This window comes from Colossoma macropomum, unplaced genomic scaffold (assembly GCF_904425465.1).
Source record: "Colossoma macropomum unplaced genomic scaffold, Colossoma_macropomum, whole genome shotgun sequence".
Classification (NCBI taxonomy): Eukaryota; Metazoa; Chordata; class Actinopteri; order Characiformes; family Serrasalmidae; genus Colossoma; species Colossoma macropomum.
In genome coordinates this window covers 877,806-897,214 of record NW_023496050.1, presented here as the reverse complement: position 1 = coordinate 897,214, position 19,409 = coordinate 877,806, and the positions used below count along the sequence as shown (strand labels likewise).

General features: G+C 40.7%; 1 protein-coding gene across 1 annotated transcript; it reads left to right on the top strand.

Annotated features, from left to right (window-relative positions):
- Window positions 1-688: 688 nt before the first annotated feature.
- On the top strand, window positions 689-2,335 carry LOC118804489 (GTPase IMAP family member 4-like; the record flags this gene model as incomplete). Its single annotated transcript, XM_036564976.1, has 1 exon — window positions 689-2,335. A coding segment is annotated over one exon (1,647 nt), but the record flags the coding sequence as incomplete, so codon positions are not given.
- Between the last annotated feature and the right edge of the window lie 17,074 nt (window positions 2,336-19,409).

The following is a 19,409-nucleotide window of genomic DNA, read 5'->3' as shown; positions in this document are numbered from 1 at the left end:
TGTTCAGCTTTAGGTATGCCCTCCACTGAGAAGGTCAACAACGTTTTTACTGTGATTCACAGTAAAATGTGCACAGGCAACCCTTAATTAATGAATTTGTTGTTTAATTATTATATTACTAGTGGAGATTATCACTTTACTTGGAGGGGCACTTAAAGTAGTAATTGATGGTAAAGTACTATGAAAAAAGGCACAATAATTGGTGAAAATGTAAAGACAGCTCTGAGGATAGTGAATCAGCTGAACATGTGGAGATGAAGGAAACAGTGCAGTGGAGGATAAATCAGTAGATTATTTAACAGATAATTAACATTACTAACATATAAGTATATAATCAGGCGCTAAGTAATAACTAATGCCCTTAATGTAAAGTGTTACCCATACTCTTCTTAAATGACTAAAGTCTGAATACTTGATTGTTTTTTAAATATATTTTTTTTCACTCTGGGACTGGAGTTGGAACTAATTCTGTAGAGTGGCTCATAAAAAAATATAATGTAATGCTATGACTCGTTCATGTTTTAATATATTTTTGTACCTTGAAGTGGAAGAACGCGGGGTGCAAAATGTATCATGATGCAGCAGCAATGTGTGCAGAGTCTGTGCTTCACAAACGATCTTCTCTATTGTATATTTTTTTGTACCTGTACTATCTTACATTTTGTAAATTACATTGTAATTTTTTTCCACAGATACAGGAGATCTAAGAGTTGTTCTTCTGGGGAAGACTGGAGTGGGGAAAAGTGCTTCAGGAAACACCATCCTGAAGAAAAAAGGTTTCAGAGAGTTACTTTCCTCTCAATCAGTCACCAGTGTGTGTCAGAAAGAATCAGCTGAAGTCGGACAGAGACGGATCTCTGTGATTGACACTCCAGGACTTTTTCACACTAATTTTCCTGATGAAGAGATCAGAAAGGAAATTGCTAAGTGCATCACCATGGCAGCTCCAGGTCCACACGTCTTTCTGCTGGTACTTACACTTGGATGTTTCACACAAGGGGAACAAGAACTAGTGAAGATGATGCAAAATCTGTTTGGTGATGAATTCAGAAAATACACCATGGTGCTGTTCACCAGAGGAGATGATCTGCAGGGAATGAGCATTGACGAATTTATTAAAACTTCTGACTACAGCTTACAAAACATGATTAACCAGTGTGGAAACAGATATCATGTGTTCAGTAACAGAAATACTGAAGACCACACTCAGGTCACTGCTCTACTGGAGAAGATCGACTCCATGGTGGCAGAGAATGGAGGGAGCTGCTACACTAATGAGATGTTCCAACAGGTAGAGGAAGCTCTGCAAGAAAAACAAGAGAGAATACTGATAAAAATGAAGGAGGAGCAACAAAAACAAGAGAGAGATAAGAAAATGAGAGAAGAGGAATTTAAAAAAAGAGAAGAGCAGATCAAAAGAGAGTTTGCAGAGAGAGAAAAATTAGAAAGAGAATTTTACAACAAAATAAGAGAAGAAGATGAAAAAAGGATGATGGAGTTGATAGCAGAGATAAAGGGAGAAAGAGAGGAGAACAGAAAACAGTGGGAGATACAACGAGAGGAAGATCAGCGACAGAGAGAACAGGAGGAGAAGGAAAGAAGAAAGAAAGTGGAAGAATGGGAAAAGAAACTAAGAGAGAAGAAAACTAAGTTTCAGAATGAAAAAGAGAAAATGAGGCAGAACCAAAATGATCATCTACAGAAATTACAGCAGGAGTATGAACAGAAGGCCGCAGAAGAGGAGAAGAGACGAAGTGAGTTAGAGGAGAAAATCAAACAGACAGAGGAAAGTAAAAAGCTACTCGAGCTGCAGTTAACTCAGCACGGAGAGTGGCAGATGGAACAGGAGAATAAGTGGAGAGAAAGATTGGTGTCTCTGGAAAAAGAGTGGCAGTTTCAGCATAAAAAGATGGAAGAACAGTATGAACATGAGAAAATAATGGAGGAGAAGGTTAAAGAGGCAAAAGCAGAGGGGCATAAAGAAGGGTACAGTGAAGGAGAGAAGATGGGACGTGAGGAAGGATTCAGTGAAGGAGAGAAGAAGGGACATGAGAAAGGATTCAGTGAAGGAGAGAAGAAGGGGTATGAGAAAGGATTCAGTGAAGGAGAGAAGATGGGACATGAGAAAGGATTCAGTGAAGGAGAGAAGAAAGGGCATGAGGAAGGATTCAGTGAAGGAGAGAAGAAGGGTTATGAGAAAGGATTCAGTGAAGGAGAAAAGAAAGGGCATGAGGAAGGATTCAGTGAAAGAAAGAAAAGGACCACACCTCGTACAGTTTTTAATAGAATCATTAACAGGTTCTCAAAGACAAAACAAAACAAAAAACCCCAATAACAATATGAAAAAACAAACAAACAACAGAGTAATAAGTTTTCATGTAATGGACACAAAATATGAAAGAACTAAGACGAAAAATGCAGAAAAAGTCTTTATGTTGAGAATATCAACATTTTGCTGTTTGGAGTTCTGCTAATTCTGTGAAATATAAGGGTAATGTGACTCTTCATAATTTGTCTAAGAATATACAAATACTCATGCATTCTTGATTATTCCATGCCTTTGTGAATATCTCCACATCACTGTTGTTGGTTTGGCCTTTTCTTAGACTTGGCCTTTTCTGAAGTCTTGGTTTCTCAGTTGCTGGAATGATTTTCCCCATGCCATTTGTTGTTATTCAATAAAGATATGAAGTCTGAAGAACTGTGCTGCGTTTCTAATTCAGTGCAATGCATTGCAACCTAATGCAATGCATTGTCGATAAAAAAGTGTTGTATTTCATCATATTCACATGTAGACTTATACTAATACTATATTTGACTCAAAGGTGGGAAGTTGGAGCTGGAAAATATGTAGTTTTCAGCCTGTGTGCGCTTTAGTTGGCCAACCAATGCTAGTGATATGAGTGATGATTTTAATGCCCATGAGGTATTTATCTTCTCAAAACACTAAACTTCATGGTCAGTGTTATAGAATTAAACAGCTATTGAGTCTGATGACTGTGTTGACAGACCTATAGCAAATCTCAAATTTAAAAATTGAGAAGTGTACGGTGTACATTTTGGGACATCCTCAAACCTCAGAATCAGTATACAGACATCAGACAACACAGCATTGTTCCTCAGAGAAAATAGCTTTGAATCAAGTGAAAAACTCCATCATGTCTCAGTTCTCATATAATTGGACAGACACAGACATCACAGCCTCCTGCAGCACAGCCACTGACAAAAGGTATCACAGAGGATTCATGAAGGGATTTTTGGGAGTATACTATTGTCCTGCGTTTTCACAGCATGCGAAAAAAAGAGAGAAAAATGATTTATTGCCTATCACAGGTTAGCCACAGTGCTGTACTCTGGCAAATGCTAACAGTGTTTCTTTTGTTGTCCAAATTACTACTTGCTCAAGTTAAAATTCACTTTCCACTGCGGTTACATAAGGCTGAAGTTGGGTTTCTATTTGCCAGCTTATTTTAGAATTTTCTGTTCCACCTTAAATGGTGCAAGGAAGAGTGCAGTAGTTACATTCTATGCAATATTTTTTCTCTAAAAAACTGACTATAAAAAATAGATGGATAAAGGTAGAATTTAGGTCGTTTTCTGCTTCTGCATAATAATAATAATAATAATAATAATAATAATCAGTCTGATGAGCCAAATATTATCATCACTAATTGAATAAAGTGTTGAATCGTACATTGAGACTGTGTTACCTAATAGGACGTTTATTAGGATTACCTATGTTCTTGGATCTTATAATAAGAAAAATGTGGGTAGCAATGTCGCTTCACAGCAAGAATGGCCTGAGAATGAATGGCCAAGAAAAATATATGCCCATTTTGAATTTGATGCTAACAACACGTTCCAAAAATTTGTGTTTCATCATCTCTTCTTTTACCAACACTCTGTAAGTGTTTGGGAACTGAGGAAACTGACTGCTGTAGTTTTGAAAGTGAAATGTTTTTCATTCTTTTTTGATATAGAATTTCAGCTGCTCAACAGTTCTGGGTCTTCTTTGTCATATTTTTCATTTTATAATGTGCCAAATGTTTTCAGTGGTGACAGGACTGGACCGCAGGCAGGCCAATTTAGCAAAAATTCAAATTTTGATTTGTCGGACCACAGGACACTTTTCTACTTCCCCTCAGTCCATTTTAAATGAGCTCAGGCCCAGAGAAGGTGGCAGCATTCCTGGATTCTGTTTATATGTGGCATTTAAGAGTTTTAATTAGCATTTGTGGATGCAGCGCAGAACTGTTTTAATAGACAGTGCTTTTCAGAAGTTTTTCTGAGCCCATACAGTGATTTCCACTACAGAATCATGTCTGTTTTCAATGCAGTGCTGTCTGAGGGCCCAAAGATCATGGCCAGCAAGTACTGTTTTTTGACCTTGATTTCTCCAGATTCTCTGAATCTTTTAATGACATTATGTACTGTAGATGATGAAAAGCAAAAGTTATTTGCTGTTTTATGTTGAGAAACATTATTCTTGAATTGTTGCACTGTTTGCCCACACAGTCTTTCACAGAGTTGTGAACCCCTCTTCATCTTTACTTCTGAAAGACTCTCTGGGATGCTCATTTTATACCCAATCATGTTATTGACCTATTGCCAATTAACCACCAAGTGTTTTTTTAGCATTACACAAATTTACCAGCCTTTTGTTACCCCAAGTTTTTTGGAACATGTTGCTGGCATCAAATTCAAAATGGGCATATATTTTTCAAAAAACAATAAAATTTCTCAGTTTCAACATTTGCTATGTTGTCTTTATATTTCTTTGAAAATGCTTCAGAGTTTAAATGATTTACGCATCAAACCATGTAAACCAAGGGCTGTTGCACAATGGACACCAAATTTGTAGAGTTTGCCCTGGTGCTCGCTCTACTTTTATCTCTACTTTTGTTTACGACTGTGTCTGGAGATCCTGTACGAAGCCCTATTGTTTACAGTAAGGATCAGCTGTTAGCGCTAGGCAACACAGCAGTGCTGCCAGATCAGAGACCCGATATCCCCTGTGGACTGAAGAGCAAGAGATGGGGGAGTCGTGCTGGAGCTGTGTGTCATGCCAGGAGATGTTATAGACGTGTTCTTCCCTCATTCGTCATGGGAAATGTAAGATCTCTTCCCAATAAGATGGATGAGCTGATGGCCCTGATCCGACATCAGAGGGAGTACCGTGAATGTCATGCTGTTCAATGAGTCATGGCTAACCATGCTAACTCTGTCACTTTCGACGGCTTCCAGCTCATACAGGCAGGCAGGCAGGACATCGGAGAGTGGTAAGAGGAAAGGAGGAGGGCTGGCAGTATTTGTGAAAGATAGAGGGTGTAACTCTGGGCACATCACTATTAAGGAGCAAATCTGTTGTAAGAACATTGAACTGTTAGCCGTTAGCATGAGACCGTTCTACCTACTGAGGGAATTCTCACATGTTATTGCAATAGCTGCTAATGCATGCCCATGCTAATGCTGATGCTGCCTGTGACAGCTGTGAGCAGACTGCAGACACTGCACCCACAGGCCCTTATTCTGATCTCTGGGGACTTTAACCATGTTTCTCCATCCTCTACTCGACAAACTTCACATAGTATGTAACCTGTCATACCAGAGACAATAAAATACTGGATCTGTGCATATAACTCTTCACCCCTTCCTCTCCTCGGAAGATCAGCTCATAACCTGGTTCATCTTCTGCCACTTGTAAACCACTTGTACACAGGGAGCAAGCTGTCACTCGCACAGTGAAGAAATGGTCTGGGGAGACTGAAGGGGCTTTGAAAGACTGTTTTGGCACAACTGTGTTAAGAACTGTGTGATCCTTAAGGGGAGGACATTGGCAGTCTCACACACTGTATAACTGACTACATAAACTTCTATGTGGAGAACACTGTATCCACCAAGATTGTTCTGTGCTTCTCCAACAACAAACCTTGGATCAACCCTGATATAAAGGTTCTTCTGAAGTAGAAAAAGAGGGCCTTAAGATCAGGAGACAAGGGGGAACTGAGAGTTGTGCAGAGGGAACTGAGAGGAAAAATCAGGGAGAGAAAAGCCAGCTAGAAGAAGATGGACGAACAGCTGCAGAAAAACAACATCAGTGGGGTCTGGAAAAACAATCTCTGGCCACAAGAAACCTGACCCTCAGGCAGTAGGGGACCAAAAGTGGGTGAACGATCTCAAACTGTTTTTCAAATAGATTTGATCACTCACTCACTGGTTTCCCTGCTGTGAGACCAACCCTACTACTTACACACTCCAGCACCCAGCCCCCCTGCTCCAATCTGTGCCTTAAAACAGCCCAGGTAAGAAAGGAGCTCAGAAAAGCAAGGAAAGCTGCAGGTCAGATGGCATCAGCACCAGACTCCTTAAGTCCTGCGCACATCAGCTGTGTGGAATAATTGAACACATGTTCAGCATGAGCCTGAAGCTCAGGAGGGTACCACAAGGCCAGTGGCACTGACATTGTACCTGATGAAGATGCTAGAGAGGCTAATCCTTGCCCATCTCCACCCTCTGGTGAGCTCATCTATGGACCCACTTCAGTTTGCCTATCAACCTGGCATTGGAATGGATGACACATCATCTACCTCCTACACAGAGCTCTTTCTCACCTGGAGAAGCCTGGAAGCACTGTGAGAATCATGTTCTTTGATTTCTCCAGTGCTTTTAAGACCATACAGCCTAGGCTTCTGAGGAACAAGCTGGAGAACACTGGGGTGAATCACCATCTATCAAATTGGATTTTGGACTACCTCACCAACCGACCACAGTATGTGAGGACATGGGACCGTGTGTCTGACATGGTGGTCAGTAGCACAGGGGCACCGCAGGGCACTGTTCCTCTTCAGCCTGTACATTGCAGACTTCATGTACAGCTCACCAAACTGCCATCTACTCCAAGATGGCACAGAGTACGGCTGCCATGTTGCGAGCTCCCTTCACTCCTGTTCATTTTTTGTTAATTTTGTTTTTATTTGTAACTACTTTTGCATTAAATGTTGCCAGCACCTTCATTTACAACAGACAAACACTTTTGGAAATCAGATCGACAATCACTCAGCAAAAACCGGACTTTGAGTTCCTGAATGCACATCCATTGTTTGGGAACCTCAAAGAGGCCCCATTCATCTGGGCCGACCAGCCGAGGAAACGCTGCAGATGCCAGAAAAGGGGCAGGAGAGCTGGCACTCTGGTCAGGCTGACACGGCATGCTACCCCCAACTCCTGAGCATGCTACTGGCAAACATACAGTCCTTGGACAACAAAATCAACCTCAATCTCAGGGCATGGATCTCTTTCCAGTGAGAGACACGGGACTGCTGTATAATCTGCCTCACAGAGACCTTGCTAACAGCAGATATTCCATCAAGGCCATCGAGCCTGGAATATCTAATCATCTTGTGCAGACCGCTGTGGCTGCTGAGAGAGATTTCAGGGGTCATTGTCACTGCCTTGTACATTCTACCACAGGCTGATACTGACCTGGCTCTCAGGAAACTTGACGAGGATGTTAACAGGCAAGAGACAGCGAGCCTGGAGGCTGCCTCCATTGTTGTTGGGGACTTTAACAAACCGAAGTTTAGGGAAGTTGCTCCAAAATACTTCCAACATCATGCAGCACACAAAGATCACACACGCTGGATCACTGCTACTCCCCCATCTGTGAGGCGTACAAAGCCCTCACCCGAACTTCATTTGGCAAATCGGATCATCTCTCCATTCTGCTCCTACCCACTTATAGGCAGAAGCTGAAATGGGTACCTCCCACCATCAAAGAGGTCCACCGCTGGTCAGACCAATTGGATTCTGCGCTCCAGGACTGCTTTGATGATGCAGACTGGGAGACGTTCCTCCAGGCATCAAACAATAACATTGACAAATATGCAGAGTGTATTACTGGATTCATCAAAAAGTTTATAGAGGATATTGTGCCCTCCAAAACAGTCTGTGTTTACCCCAATAAGAAACCATGGCTCAATTGTGAAGTCCATGCAGCTCTGAATGCACGTACTGCTGCTTTTAAATCAGGAAACACGGATGAGTATAAAAAAGCCAGCCATGCTCTCCGCAAGTCCATAAGAGCAGCCAAACGTGAATACAGGACTGAAGTGGAATCACAGTTCAACACCACCAACACGAGAAGTCTGTGGGGTTAAAGACAAGTCTCAAAGGCTCAACATTAAGCTTCAGGATCTGGGTCTGAACAGTTCTATGTGCAGCTGGATCCTGAACTTCCTGACAGGCCGACACCAGGTGGAAAGGATGGGCAACACCTCGTCCTCACTGACCCTTAACACCGGAGCTCCTCAGGGCTGTGTGCTCAGCCCTCTCTTGCATTCTCTGTACACCCACAACTGCTCAGCCAGACACAGCTCCAATGTCATCAAATTTGCAGATGCAGGTTGTGAAGAAGGCACTCTTCTACCCCAGGTGGCTGAGGAGGTTTGGCATGAACCCCCGCATCCTTAGAACATTTTACACATGTGTACTGTGGGGGGCATTTTAACAGGCTCCATCACCTCCTGGTATGGACACTGCACTGCCATCGAGCGGGTAAGCTCTGCAGAGGGTGGTACAGACAGCCCAGCACATCACTGGGCTCCAGCTCCCAAACCTCCTGCATTAATACACCAGCCACTGCCTGAGGAAGACCAGGAGGATTCTAAAGGACTCCATCCACCGAAGCCACTGTCTGTTCTCACAGCTATCAAGCAGGAGGGGGTACAGAAGCATAAAGACAGTTTCTTCCCCCGGGCCATCAGGCTGCTGAACAGCCAGTAGTGCTGGTGTATTGGTCTATAGGCCTGTCACTACACCTCTGAGTCATCATCATGATGATCTCCATGCACAATCTACACCTCATCCACATCTCAACAGACTAACTCTGATCTTACTGCACCTTCAATCTAGCAATCTATACTTACACATACAGATTGACATGTTGTATATCTTCTATCCATAACTTGTACAGTCTGGAAGATTTGTATATCAATATTCTATTCCTTGTGTACCTGAGACTCACTAACTACACATACGGAAATGTGTACAACAGTACATTTCAAAGTTTTTTTTTTCATAACTTATTACTATTCAACTGTACATTGGAAATAATTAGCAATATTAGTGTATATTGTGTATATATTTAGAGTTTATGCTGGACAGACATATAACAAGCTTGTCTACTGAAGTGACATCATTTGGAACTATAGATATATACAGTTGTTTATATATGATATATGTTGCTGTTTTGGAGTTATAAAATGCAACCGATTGTTGAGATTTTTGTGTTCAAAATAATGTCAAAGCCCTGGTGAGATAATCATTGGTTAATTTAGAATCGAACAGGCGATCAATTATTGAAAATAAAACTCTTGGGTTGTGTCCGTTAATTTTTCATTAATAAGTTTTGAGTAGTATTTCTTTCTCTCTGTTCATACTGCATTGTTATATATATTAACTAAATTAAGAATTAATTAAGAATTTCATAGTGAATAGGTAGTTTAGTTTTCTCCACTTACATTCTGCTTTTTAGGAGTTCCTTTTCAATTGTTTTATCTGATAATTTGACTTCTTTTCATATATTTATTTTATTTAATTTTTTTGGTGCAACACTGTCAAAATAGATTTTAACTTACAGTTTAAATTGCTGACCATGTCATGCACTTTCAATAGGTAGCGGAGGTTTGTAATGTAGAGCGATACTAAAAAGCAGCTGCTGTTGATGTGTTAAAATACTGTTTTTTCTTCATTTTTGTTACTTTTGTTAATCTTTTATGTCAACAGATGCAGACATAATAAAAAAACACATAGTAGTGATCAGAGATAGTGATATCAAGGATCTCATTTATGTTAATACATGACTAAATCTTAAATGTGACCATGAATATGTGACGGACTAGTCATGTGCTGAGTAAAATCAAAAGTGTTTAAAAGTCACATGAATGCAGTATCTTTTTTTCTGAGGCTTCATCAACATGAAAATTAAAATCACCAGTCAGAAAAATCCTATTATAATTAGCAGGGTTGAGATAGCTACTGAAAAATTAGTAGCTAGCTACTTTGTAGCTACTTTCCCAAAATTTGTATCTAGCTACAATTTAGCTACTTTTCCAGAAAAAGTAGTGGCTACTTTTTAGCTACTTTTTGAAAAGTGGTACACTACTTTTTAGCTACTTTCAAAGCATGATTGTCAGAATGTTCGTGAATCTCCACCTGACACACCAAACAAGCCCAACTGATACACAAGTTTAAGTGTAACCAAGAGTCAAACTTACACAACTAAAGGTGTGATATCCAACAAAAATTTAGACTAAGTAACGGCAAAGTCAATAATTCCAGGTTTTTCCTAATAAAAATCAACAAAAATAACTATACAAACCAAACAACTTTGTGCAAAGCATTGTCAACTGAAAATATCAAGTTGTTCTCTAGTTTATTGTGCTTCCATAATGTGTGGCTATGTAGAGTATATTACAAAATGTTTTCTTGTGCCTTGAAATGTTACTTTTTCATATAAAAGAAGGTGTTGTTTGACATGAATATTATCTGATCTTCCTTATGTGACACACTGGTAGATAATTTGAAATGTCTAAATACAATTGTGTAATGAACAGCATCATCAAAGTGTTTCTTATTCTCATGAAATGCAGCAAAACAAGAAACAAAAGCAAGTTGCAGAAGAAAACCTGTTGTCAGAAGAAAACCTCATATCTCTAAAATGTTAACTTTACAGGAGAAGGAAAAAACCTACTTTACTTGTAAGTCAATGGAACCAGACTTTTTTCCAAGTAATTTTGGGCCATTTCTTTTGGTCCTTTCATCATGAAATTTATACACAATGTAAAGGACAGTAGGTATTTTCAAATTATGTCAAAACATCAAAAATGGAGGTACGAGGTTTTCTTCCGACAACAGCTATATGTATATATAGTATTACAAATTGGAATACATGGAATTTAGAAGTATATAACTTGTACTACATTACACATATTGGAAATATATAATTTATTCTACACTATGCATATTAGAAGCATATGACTTTTATATTACAATGAGCATATTAGAAGTATATGACATACTACAGTAAGCATGTATTTAAGTGTACTAAAGTACATACTTAAATTATATAATCTATTATACTGAATACTTACAAAGAGCAATGTTGAAGGCAGGCCAAATCAAAACCATGTGCAACAAAAAGACATACATGAGCAATAAACTAAAGAATGGGTCCAAAGACATGTAATGGTCAATGCCAGAGTAGAAAACAAACCGAAACAATAGCACAAACGGGGAATCCGAAAAACATGAAATGATACCAAGAAGTCATGAACACAGAAAGGTCAATCAGAAAAAGAACACTCGGTATGCAACGAACAAGGCTGGCAAAACTTTGCAACAAGTGTGACAAATAGCCAGGTTTATATGGCAGATGGAAAATGAATATGGGGTGTACACAGTTTAATAATCAGGTGACGTGAATCTGGGTAAATGTCTGTAATTGGTTGAGTCCATGACGTGAGCGTCCAGAGAATTATGGGAGCGGTAGTGAGTGGAGTCGACGGAGGTAAAGAGGGAAGCCGGAAGTGTGACAACTACAAGAGCACAAGAAGTGTTTGGCTAAAATACTTCAATGTTTTTGTGACATTTGTTGTCAACTTGTGTTATTGTGTTTCTTTTTCTCTCTTTCTCTCTCTTCCTATTTGTTACTAGTTGTTGGCAAGGATTTCTTCACATTGTGATCATTATATATCAACCCCATCAAGAACAGGCTGAATCTATTTAACATTACTTTCACTTGGGCCTAAAATATGAAGAAAAAGCATTCAAGAGCCACAAGAACTGCACTTGGCACCTTGGCATTGTATTTCAGAGGCATCCACAGTGAGTGGATTTGTGTCAAGAATTTGTTGTAATGGAACTCTGTACAACTTGTTAAACAAAACATAACTTCTTCATATTAGGAGGAGAAAAAAATGTTGTCATTAAATTAAATACCTGCGGCTTTATGCAAAAGCAAGCCCCCTTCTAGACCAGCAGAAAATGAAAGGCAGTGCTAAAAACTCAACAAATACCTCATTGTGATCTTCTTTCCAATTATAGCCTACATCAAGATCATCTCCCCTGGAAGTTTTGGAGTCCAATCAAGATGGTGATCAAAGAGATAAAACTGCAATAGGATGGACTTTTCGCTGGCAGGGCTTATATAGCTTTTAAGCTATTGCCTGCCTCTCAGTGGAGTCCTTTGAAATAATCCTGGAAATTGAAATTATCTGTGATCAAGACACATCATAATTAAGCCATTTCCCAAGGAATTTGTCTAATACTTCAGTCATATACATTTGTGTTTGTAGTTTGCATTCTTTGTGCAAATTTGTAGAAATTACCAGTAAAACAGCATGCAGCCTAATAATATTTTACAGTCTTTCACTTAACTATGCAAGTCAGCTAATGTCATCTTACATTTTTCACTTCACAATACTTTCCGATCTCCTGCCTCACAGTCACTTCATTTGCCTGCTGACTCTGTAGCTAAACTTGCTTGCTGTGGCTGCACAGATGTCAAGCCATTTTCTGAATTTAAAATATTTATAAAATGCTGATCAGCTTCCTCAACTGACTTTCTCTGTGAATCGCAACAACATTTCCAGTGACTATTGTCAGTAACTAAAATAAGAGCTTACTACATAACATTAGCTACTATACTATTAATATATAACTTAAATTAGCCAAGCTACACAGTCTTTCACCTATCCTGCACCTATCCTAAGTACACTAGGATAGCTAGCAGAAACACAGCTTAAACTGATGTAGTGCCTTGATTTATGGGATCAGTAGTTACGACAGTCAGATAGGTTCCAAGATGGAAATTATTAATGGCTGTGTTATTGACATGCCACTATCAAACGGCAATTTGGTCATATTAAAAACACTTACAAGTAATACCTGAGGCACACCCACCATTCTTCTACTATTATTCTGGCAAATAAAACAAACCAGACTCTATTGAAATAATTCGCTTTTATACCTCCACTTAACCAGTCATTGCTCACTTTTTCAGTAAACCATGTTGCAACTGGTTGGAACACCTAATTGGCAATAGCTTTGGAACAAATGTCAAGCAGATATGAAACCTGAAAGAGGTTTGCGGAGAATCTTCTTTTTTTTTTGAGTTTTTATGAGTTTTAAACTTAAAGAGCAAGCTTTCACTCTGAGCAAAAACAGAGTGTTTCACATGTACAAGGTCTGAATGTGAAAGACACTGCTGTGCAGGTTTTCAAGTTTTAAATGAAATCAGAGTGTTTTGTTGAGAAAATCCAAAGGTGTTTCAAAGCACCATTGTCCTCTCAAAGTGTAATATTGCTTTCTCAAACACCATAATCTTCTCTCAAACATTTTGTAAGAATTGATTTGACTGGTGAAAGAAATTAAGTCATGGCACAGTCAGCAATGACTCTGCCAGATTTATTCAAAGAATTTTTATGATGTTGAAGGAAAAAATGATGATCAAAGGAAACTGATCAAATGGTTGATTAAATGTTAAAAGTTGGTTAAAAATGAAAAGTACAAAGGAAAATAAGAAATTAAAAAAATAAATGAGAATAAAATAAATAAAAGAGGTGGAATGATGGCTTGCCCAGCATTCTCTGTCTCTTTCTCTTTTCTTTAAACAAAGACCACCACCTGCTACTGATTGATCTTCCAGCAATTCTTGCCTAGTCACCTGGGCCTCACTCCTTAATGGCTCTAATAACCCCTTTTTAAGCAAGTCCCTTGGACATTGTCTGAAAGAATTACCCCATCATCTCAAAGTGTTCTGTTAATATTGACAAATGTGTAAACTAGATATATCTGGACATAGATAATGTGCTACAACTGTTTATCTTCTGGGCACAGCATGACCTGTGATTTATAATGGACCAGAGAGAGAGAAAGAAAAGCCCCGGACTGATGGACCTCCAGCTATCCTTAAACACAAAGGCAATGGCAGTTGATGGGTGTAGAGGAGGATACAGCCAAGTTCCTCCACATTAACATGCCAGCTGGACGTCAAGGAGTTAAAGGCTCAAATCAAGTGGATCAAATGGATGGCAAACAATGGGTGACAATTTAGATCGGGGCAGAAGCTTATGCTGCTAGTTCTATATAGTGGAGGTTAGAGATGCATGCATTCTGGGGTTTGATGTGCTAGTAGCCCTGAACATGTTGGTCAGGAAGGTGACCCATGCCAACACGTCGGATTAGGGACAGGTTAGCCTAGAGCTTGGTGAAGCACTCTCCCTCATGTTCCAGCAGAGTAGCACAGAACTCAGCTTAAGTCAGCAGGAAAGGCTTCACAACCTCAAAAGTGAGTTCAGACACCTCTTTGCTGACCAGTATAGAGACTGTACTCATACTGACATGGTGAGCATGTCATAATCACCAAAGATGCTGACCCGACTTCCCCTGGTACTGCAGTGGGAGGCACAGGATAAAGTGTCGGAGATGGTCAAGGCAGAAGTGATATGCCTCTCCAACAGTCCTCGAACCTCACCAGTGGTACTGGCATAGAAAAAGGAGTAATAAAATGGTTCCTCTCCTGGTGATCTGTGTGGATTACCGGTGACTGAACACTGCCACCAGAAAGACTCATACCCCATACCCTGCATCGACTAGGCACTGGATTGGCTGTCCCACTCTTCCTGGTTCAGCTCGCTCAACCTACGTAGCAGATATCGGCAGCTTCCTCTGGCCCCTGACGCTGTTCCTAAGACAGCCTTAACCCTAGGCAATAGTATGTGAAAATGTACCATTCTGCTGTTCAGCCCTTCTAATGGTCCAGCTACTTTCAAAAGGCTTATGGAGTGGATCCTGAATGATGTTCCTCCCACCTTGTGCATCATTTATGTGGGTGACATATTGGTCCATGTAGAGGACTTTGAAATGGCTCTGCAGGGTCTGAGTTAGGTGTTTGAGCACATTGGGCAGGCAGAACTCTCTCTTAACCCCAAGGAGTGCATGCTGATGCAGAGAGAGGTGGTCTTACTGGAGCACAGGGTTGGGCCCCAGGGAGTAGCAACTGACCCAGCCAAGACTCAGGTGATCAAGGGGTGGCTAACTCCAAAACACTATGTATGCAAGGTCTGGAGTTTCTCAGGGTTGGTGTCATACTATTGGCATTTCATTTAAGGCTTTAATGAGATTACATGCCTTATGCATGCCCTGACAGAGAGGGGCCAGTGCTTGAAGTGGTTTGCTGCCTGCCAGCAGGCATTTGACAGGCTGAAGGAGCATTCTTGTCCTCACCCTCCCAGACATGGAAAAACCCTTCACACTGGACACCGACACCAGCAACCAGGGCCCCCATGGGTGTCCTCAATAAGCAGCATAAGGGCAGAGCGAGTGATTGCTTCCTTCAGCTGTCACCAAGAAAGGAACTATGACATTTACCCTTAGGAAAGACCACTTTTCATAGAGGTGACTTCTGAGCTTTAAGGAGCCAGAGAGTCAGCTAGCCTGGCTGCAATCTTTCCAGTTTGATGCAGTGCACCTGGCAGGACAGAGACAAGCCAACACTGATGGGCTGTCCATGCCCGGCTGAGGGGTGCAGGAAATGTGCCTCCAGTGAGCAGAGGGAGCGGGATCAAGAGGTGTAAGGACATCCAGTAAGGGTCATAAAATATGGAGGACCTGCAGGCTGAGCAAAGGGCAGACTCTGTCATTGCGCTGGTGGTGGAGTGGCTGGAGCATCAGGGGCAGCCAGACTGATCCACATTAGCGCCACAAAGCGAGGCTACTTAGTAGCTGGGGTAGATGTGGGACATGTTAGAGCTGCAAGAGGGGACCCTCTACATTTAGTGGAGCTCTCCCAGAGGGGCTGGAAAGCTGTGGCAACTGGTGGTCCCTGCATATCACCATCAGCAGGTTCTGCACCTCGTCCATAGGGTGGCAAGAGCAGGCCACTTCAGCATCACTAAAATATAGAGAAGGCTGGCAGCCCAGTTGTTCTGGGTGGGGAGCTGGGCCAGCGTAGAGTGGTTCTGCAAAAGTTGTGACATCAGCACAGCTAAGAAGAGCCCACTGGAATAGCTCTGAGCACTCCTGCAGCAGCTATAACCCGGAGGCCCTATGGAATTAGTAGCAGTAACAGCCCAGAGGCTGAGGCTGTGGGGATGCTAGATACCACCTCAGGCTGGGAGCCCTCAGACTGTGAGATGACAGACTCCTAAACATTTTAAAGACTTTGTCTGGTGGGACTGGTGAGCAGGGAGGACACTGCTCTTGAATAAAGTGGGGGAGGGGGCAATGTAGCTACAGAGTTTGTTTGGTTTCCATTTTTTTTAAATAGACAGTAGGTAGGGTATTATAATATGTTTGTACATGTTAGTTTTAGGCTCTGGGTTTACTCTAAGTAGACTTTTATTCTGGAGGGCTGCATGTGTGAAGTGGATAATGAGAGTGAGTTTCAGAGAGAGATGTGAGCTAGGCAGAGAGCTAGTTTTTTCCCTCCTTGGTTTCAGTTTCTTTGCATAGTTAAGTTTCAAGTAAAGCTTTACTATGGGCATGAAGTTTCTATTATTTAAGCTTGTTCAGAGAACACACACACACACACACACACACACACAAACATTACCAAATTCTAAATAAAGACTAGATGAATAGGTAGGTTTTCAAATGTTTCTTTAACTGTGTACTAAACCTGCCTAAACTTGATTTAATCTATCCTAAAAGAAAAATGCAGTCAATGCAGTTCTTTCCGAATGAGGGTGATATGAACACTCTTTTCTGTTTTCGTTAGAATCTGTGCTGCTGCATTTTGTACAAGTTGTAGAGGATATATTGTTTTTGTAAGAAGCCCAGTAAAAAGAGCATTACAGTAATAAATTTGCTTGTATCAAATGAGTGAGTTTCTCCGCTTTGCAGTGAGAAAGAACAGTTCTTACCTTAGCAATATTTCTCAAATGATAAAAAGCTAGTGACTGCATTTACATCTCAAGTCAAGAGTCAAGAGGCTTTTACTGTCATTCCATCTATGTACAAGTACACAGTGGAGCGAAATTACTTTCCTCCAGGACCATGGTGCAACATGGAACAAAATAATACAGTGCAGACAAAGTGCAAATGTGCAAACGTAGGTGTGCTAATATTAAACTAGAAACAATACAATAAACATGATAAATAAAACAGACATTAAACAGACAGGACAGTGCAGCGCCGACACAGCACTCATTACCTAGGTAGTGAGGATAGGGTGCAGAGATACTTAACATGCTGTGATATGTGAGTATACGCAGTCAGATAACATATGTGAGCACAGCAGTTACTGAGCTAGAAATATACAGTACTTGAGTAGGATACAGTATTAGCAGCAATGTTCCAGATAATGCAAGTAGAGCATCAAAAAGAGGTTGACTCTTAGAGGGAAAGGAAAGAGAAAAGGAATGGAAATGCATAATTAAATGTCATGAGCATAGCTATGAAAATTCATCTCATGTTTCCTGATTACATTTCTTAGAAGTAGCATGTACTGTGATAAAAGCAGCAGCCCTAAAATGGAACCTTTTTCCACAGAAAACTTTAAAGTCTTCAGATGAATGAAAACACTGTCTGTTTATCAGATAAGATTTAAACCACTCAGTCATTGAGATGCCTGTGGTGATTAAACCCCTATAAGTCCCTGGAATGCCTATCATGAGATCAGAATCTCATGATCAACTGTGTCAAATGCTGCACTTAGATCTAGTAGGATAAGAATGGATTGTTTTACGTCAATCAGCACTCAAGTCTCAGGTCATTCACAACAAGAACCAGTGCTGTCTCTGTACTATGGTTGGAGCAAAATCATAACTGAATTTTTTCCAGTACGTTATCAGATACCAAGGATGCATTTTGTTGTTTAAACATTATTTTCTCTAAGATTGCACTTAAAAATTGAAATTTTACAGTGGGATCCATGCTACTTTTTTAGTAAGGGCTTCACCAAGACAGTCTTAAAAACATCTGGGAAAACACCAGTTGACAGATATCAGTTTACAATATTTAATTCCTAGATTTGTACACAGTCAAGAACCATCTTGAAAAAAATATGAATAGGGTCCATAACGAATGTAGGTGGTGGATCAGGACAGTCATGGGAACTTCTTGTAGCTGCCTGAGTTATGTTTTGTCTGATAAAAGCAATTTTATCATGAAAATGGATTGCAAACAACAGTCTGCCATTGAATGTGCTTCTCTGTTTTTCTCCAGTGTAGCGTGCAGGGGGTGTGAGGTATTATTCAAGATGGCTAACAGCTTGTTGAGCGTCCAGTGTTCTGCCACAACCTCCAAAGAGTCCAACTCCCACAACAGAGCCAGCCTTCCTAATAATTTGTTCAGTGCACCTTTGTTAATGTTGTTGCCCCAGCTCAGAACAACACAGAATAAAGCACTCATTACAACAGACTGGTAAAATGTCCATAGGAGCTTTGTGCACACACCTCAGCCTCAGGAAATAGAGGCGGCTTTGGCCTTTCTTGTACACAGCATGAGTGTTCCAGTTCCAATCCAGCTGGTTGTCTAATTGCACACTCAGATATTTCTTCATTTATCCAGGGAGTTTTTTTTTCCATTTTGCTGGGGCTATTGTATGAAGGGTCTCCTTAAGCTTAACATTCATGACATGAACTAGATCATTACAGCAGGGAAACTGTTCTATGGCTAGTTCAGGTATATTCCTCTCGAAAAAATACACAGAAGTAACACTGCATGAAAACACACATCTCTGGAAGTAAACATGCACCAACATGCCCAAAAAACACTTTGGACGTTTTATGGACATTTATGTTTATGGACATTTGCAGCCTCATTTAACAGGTGTCATGGCATCAGTACAGTGCCATGCATGCCCGCAGATGAGCTGAATTTCATGTGGGAATTTACGGACAACCAGACACTTCGACTCACCTTCTCCAGAACAATCGATGATGTCCGCACTCACGTGCTACACTACAGCAAAATGTTCCTGATTGCCCATTCCCTTACTGCTTAAAATGTTGTTCTCTCTTCTCTGTTCTTCATATACAACCAGAATACTAGTATAATTAACTACAATGGAAAATACTAACTACAAATATAGGTTTATTGACAAACCTGGACAGGGTACTGGATGGGGAACAAGACAGAAGAAACTACAGGGGGCTGAACAGGATGGTGGGACAGGGGACTGGACAGAAGGCTGGAAACGAGACTGGACAGGACACTGGACAGAGGGCTGAACAAGGGCCTAGACAGGCACATGGACAAACAACTGAATGAGAGATCAGACACAAGAGTGGACAGAAGACAGGACATGCATATGAACAGGCACACTGACACAGGGCTGCACCGGCAGTGACAAGGACAGACAGGGACAGAAACAGGAAAGGAAATAGGAATCTGTAGGTAAACAATGA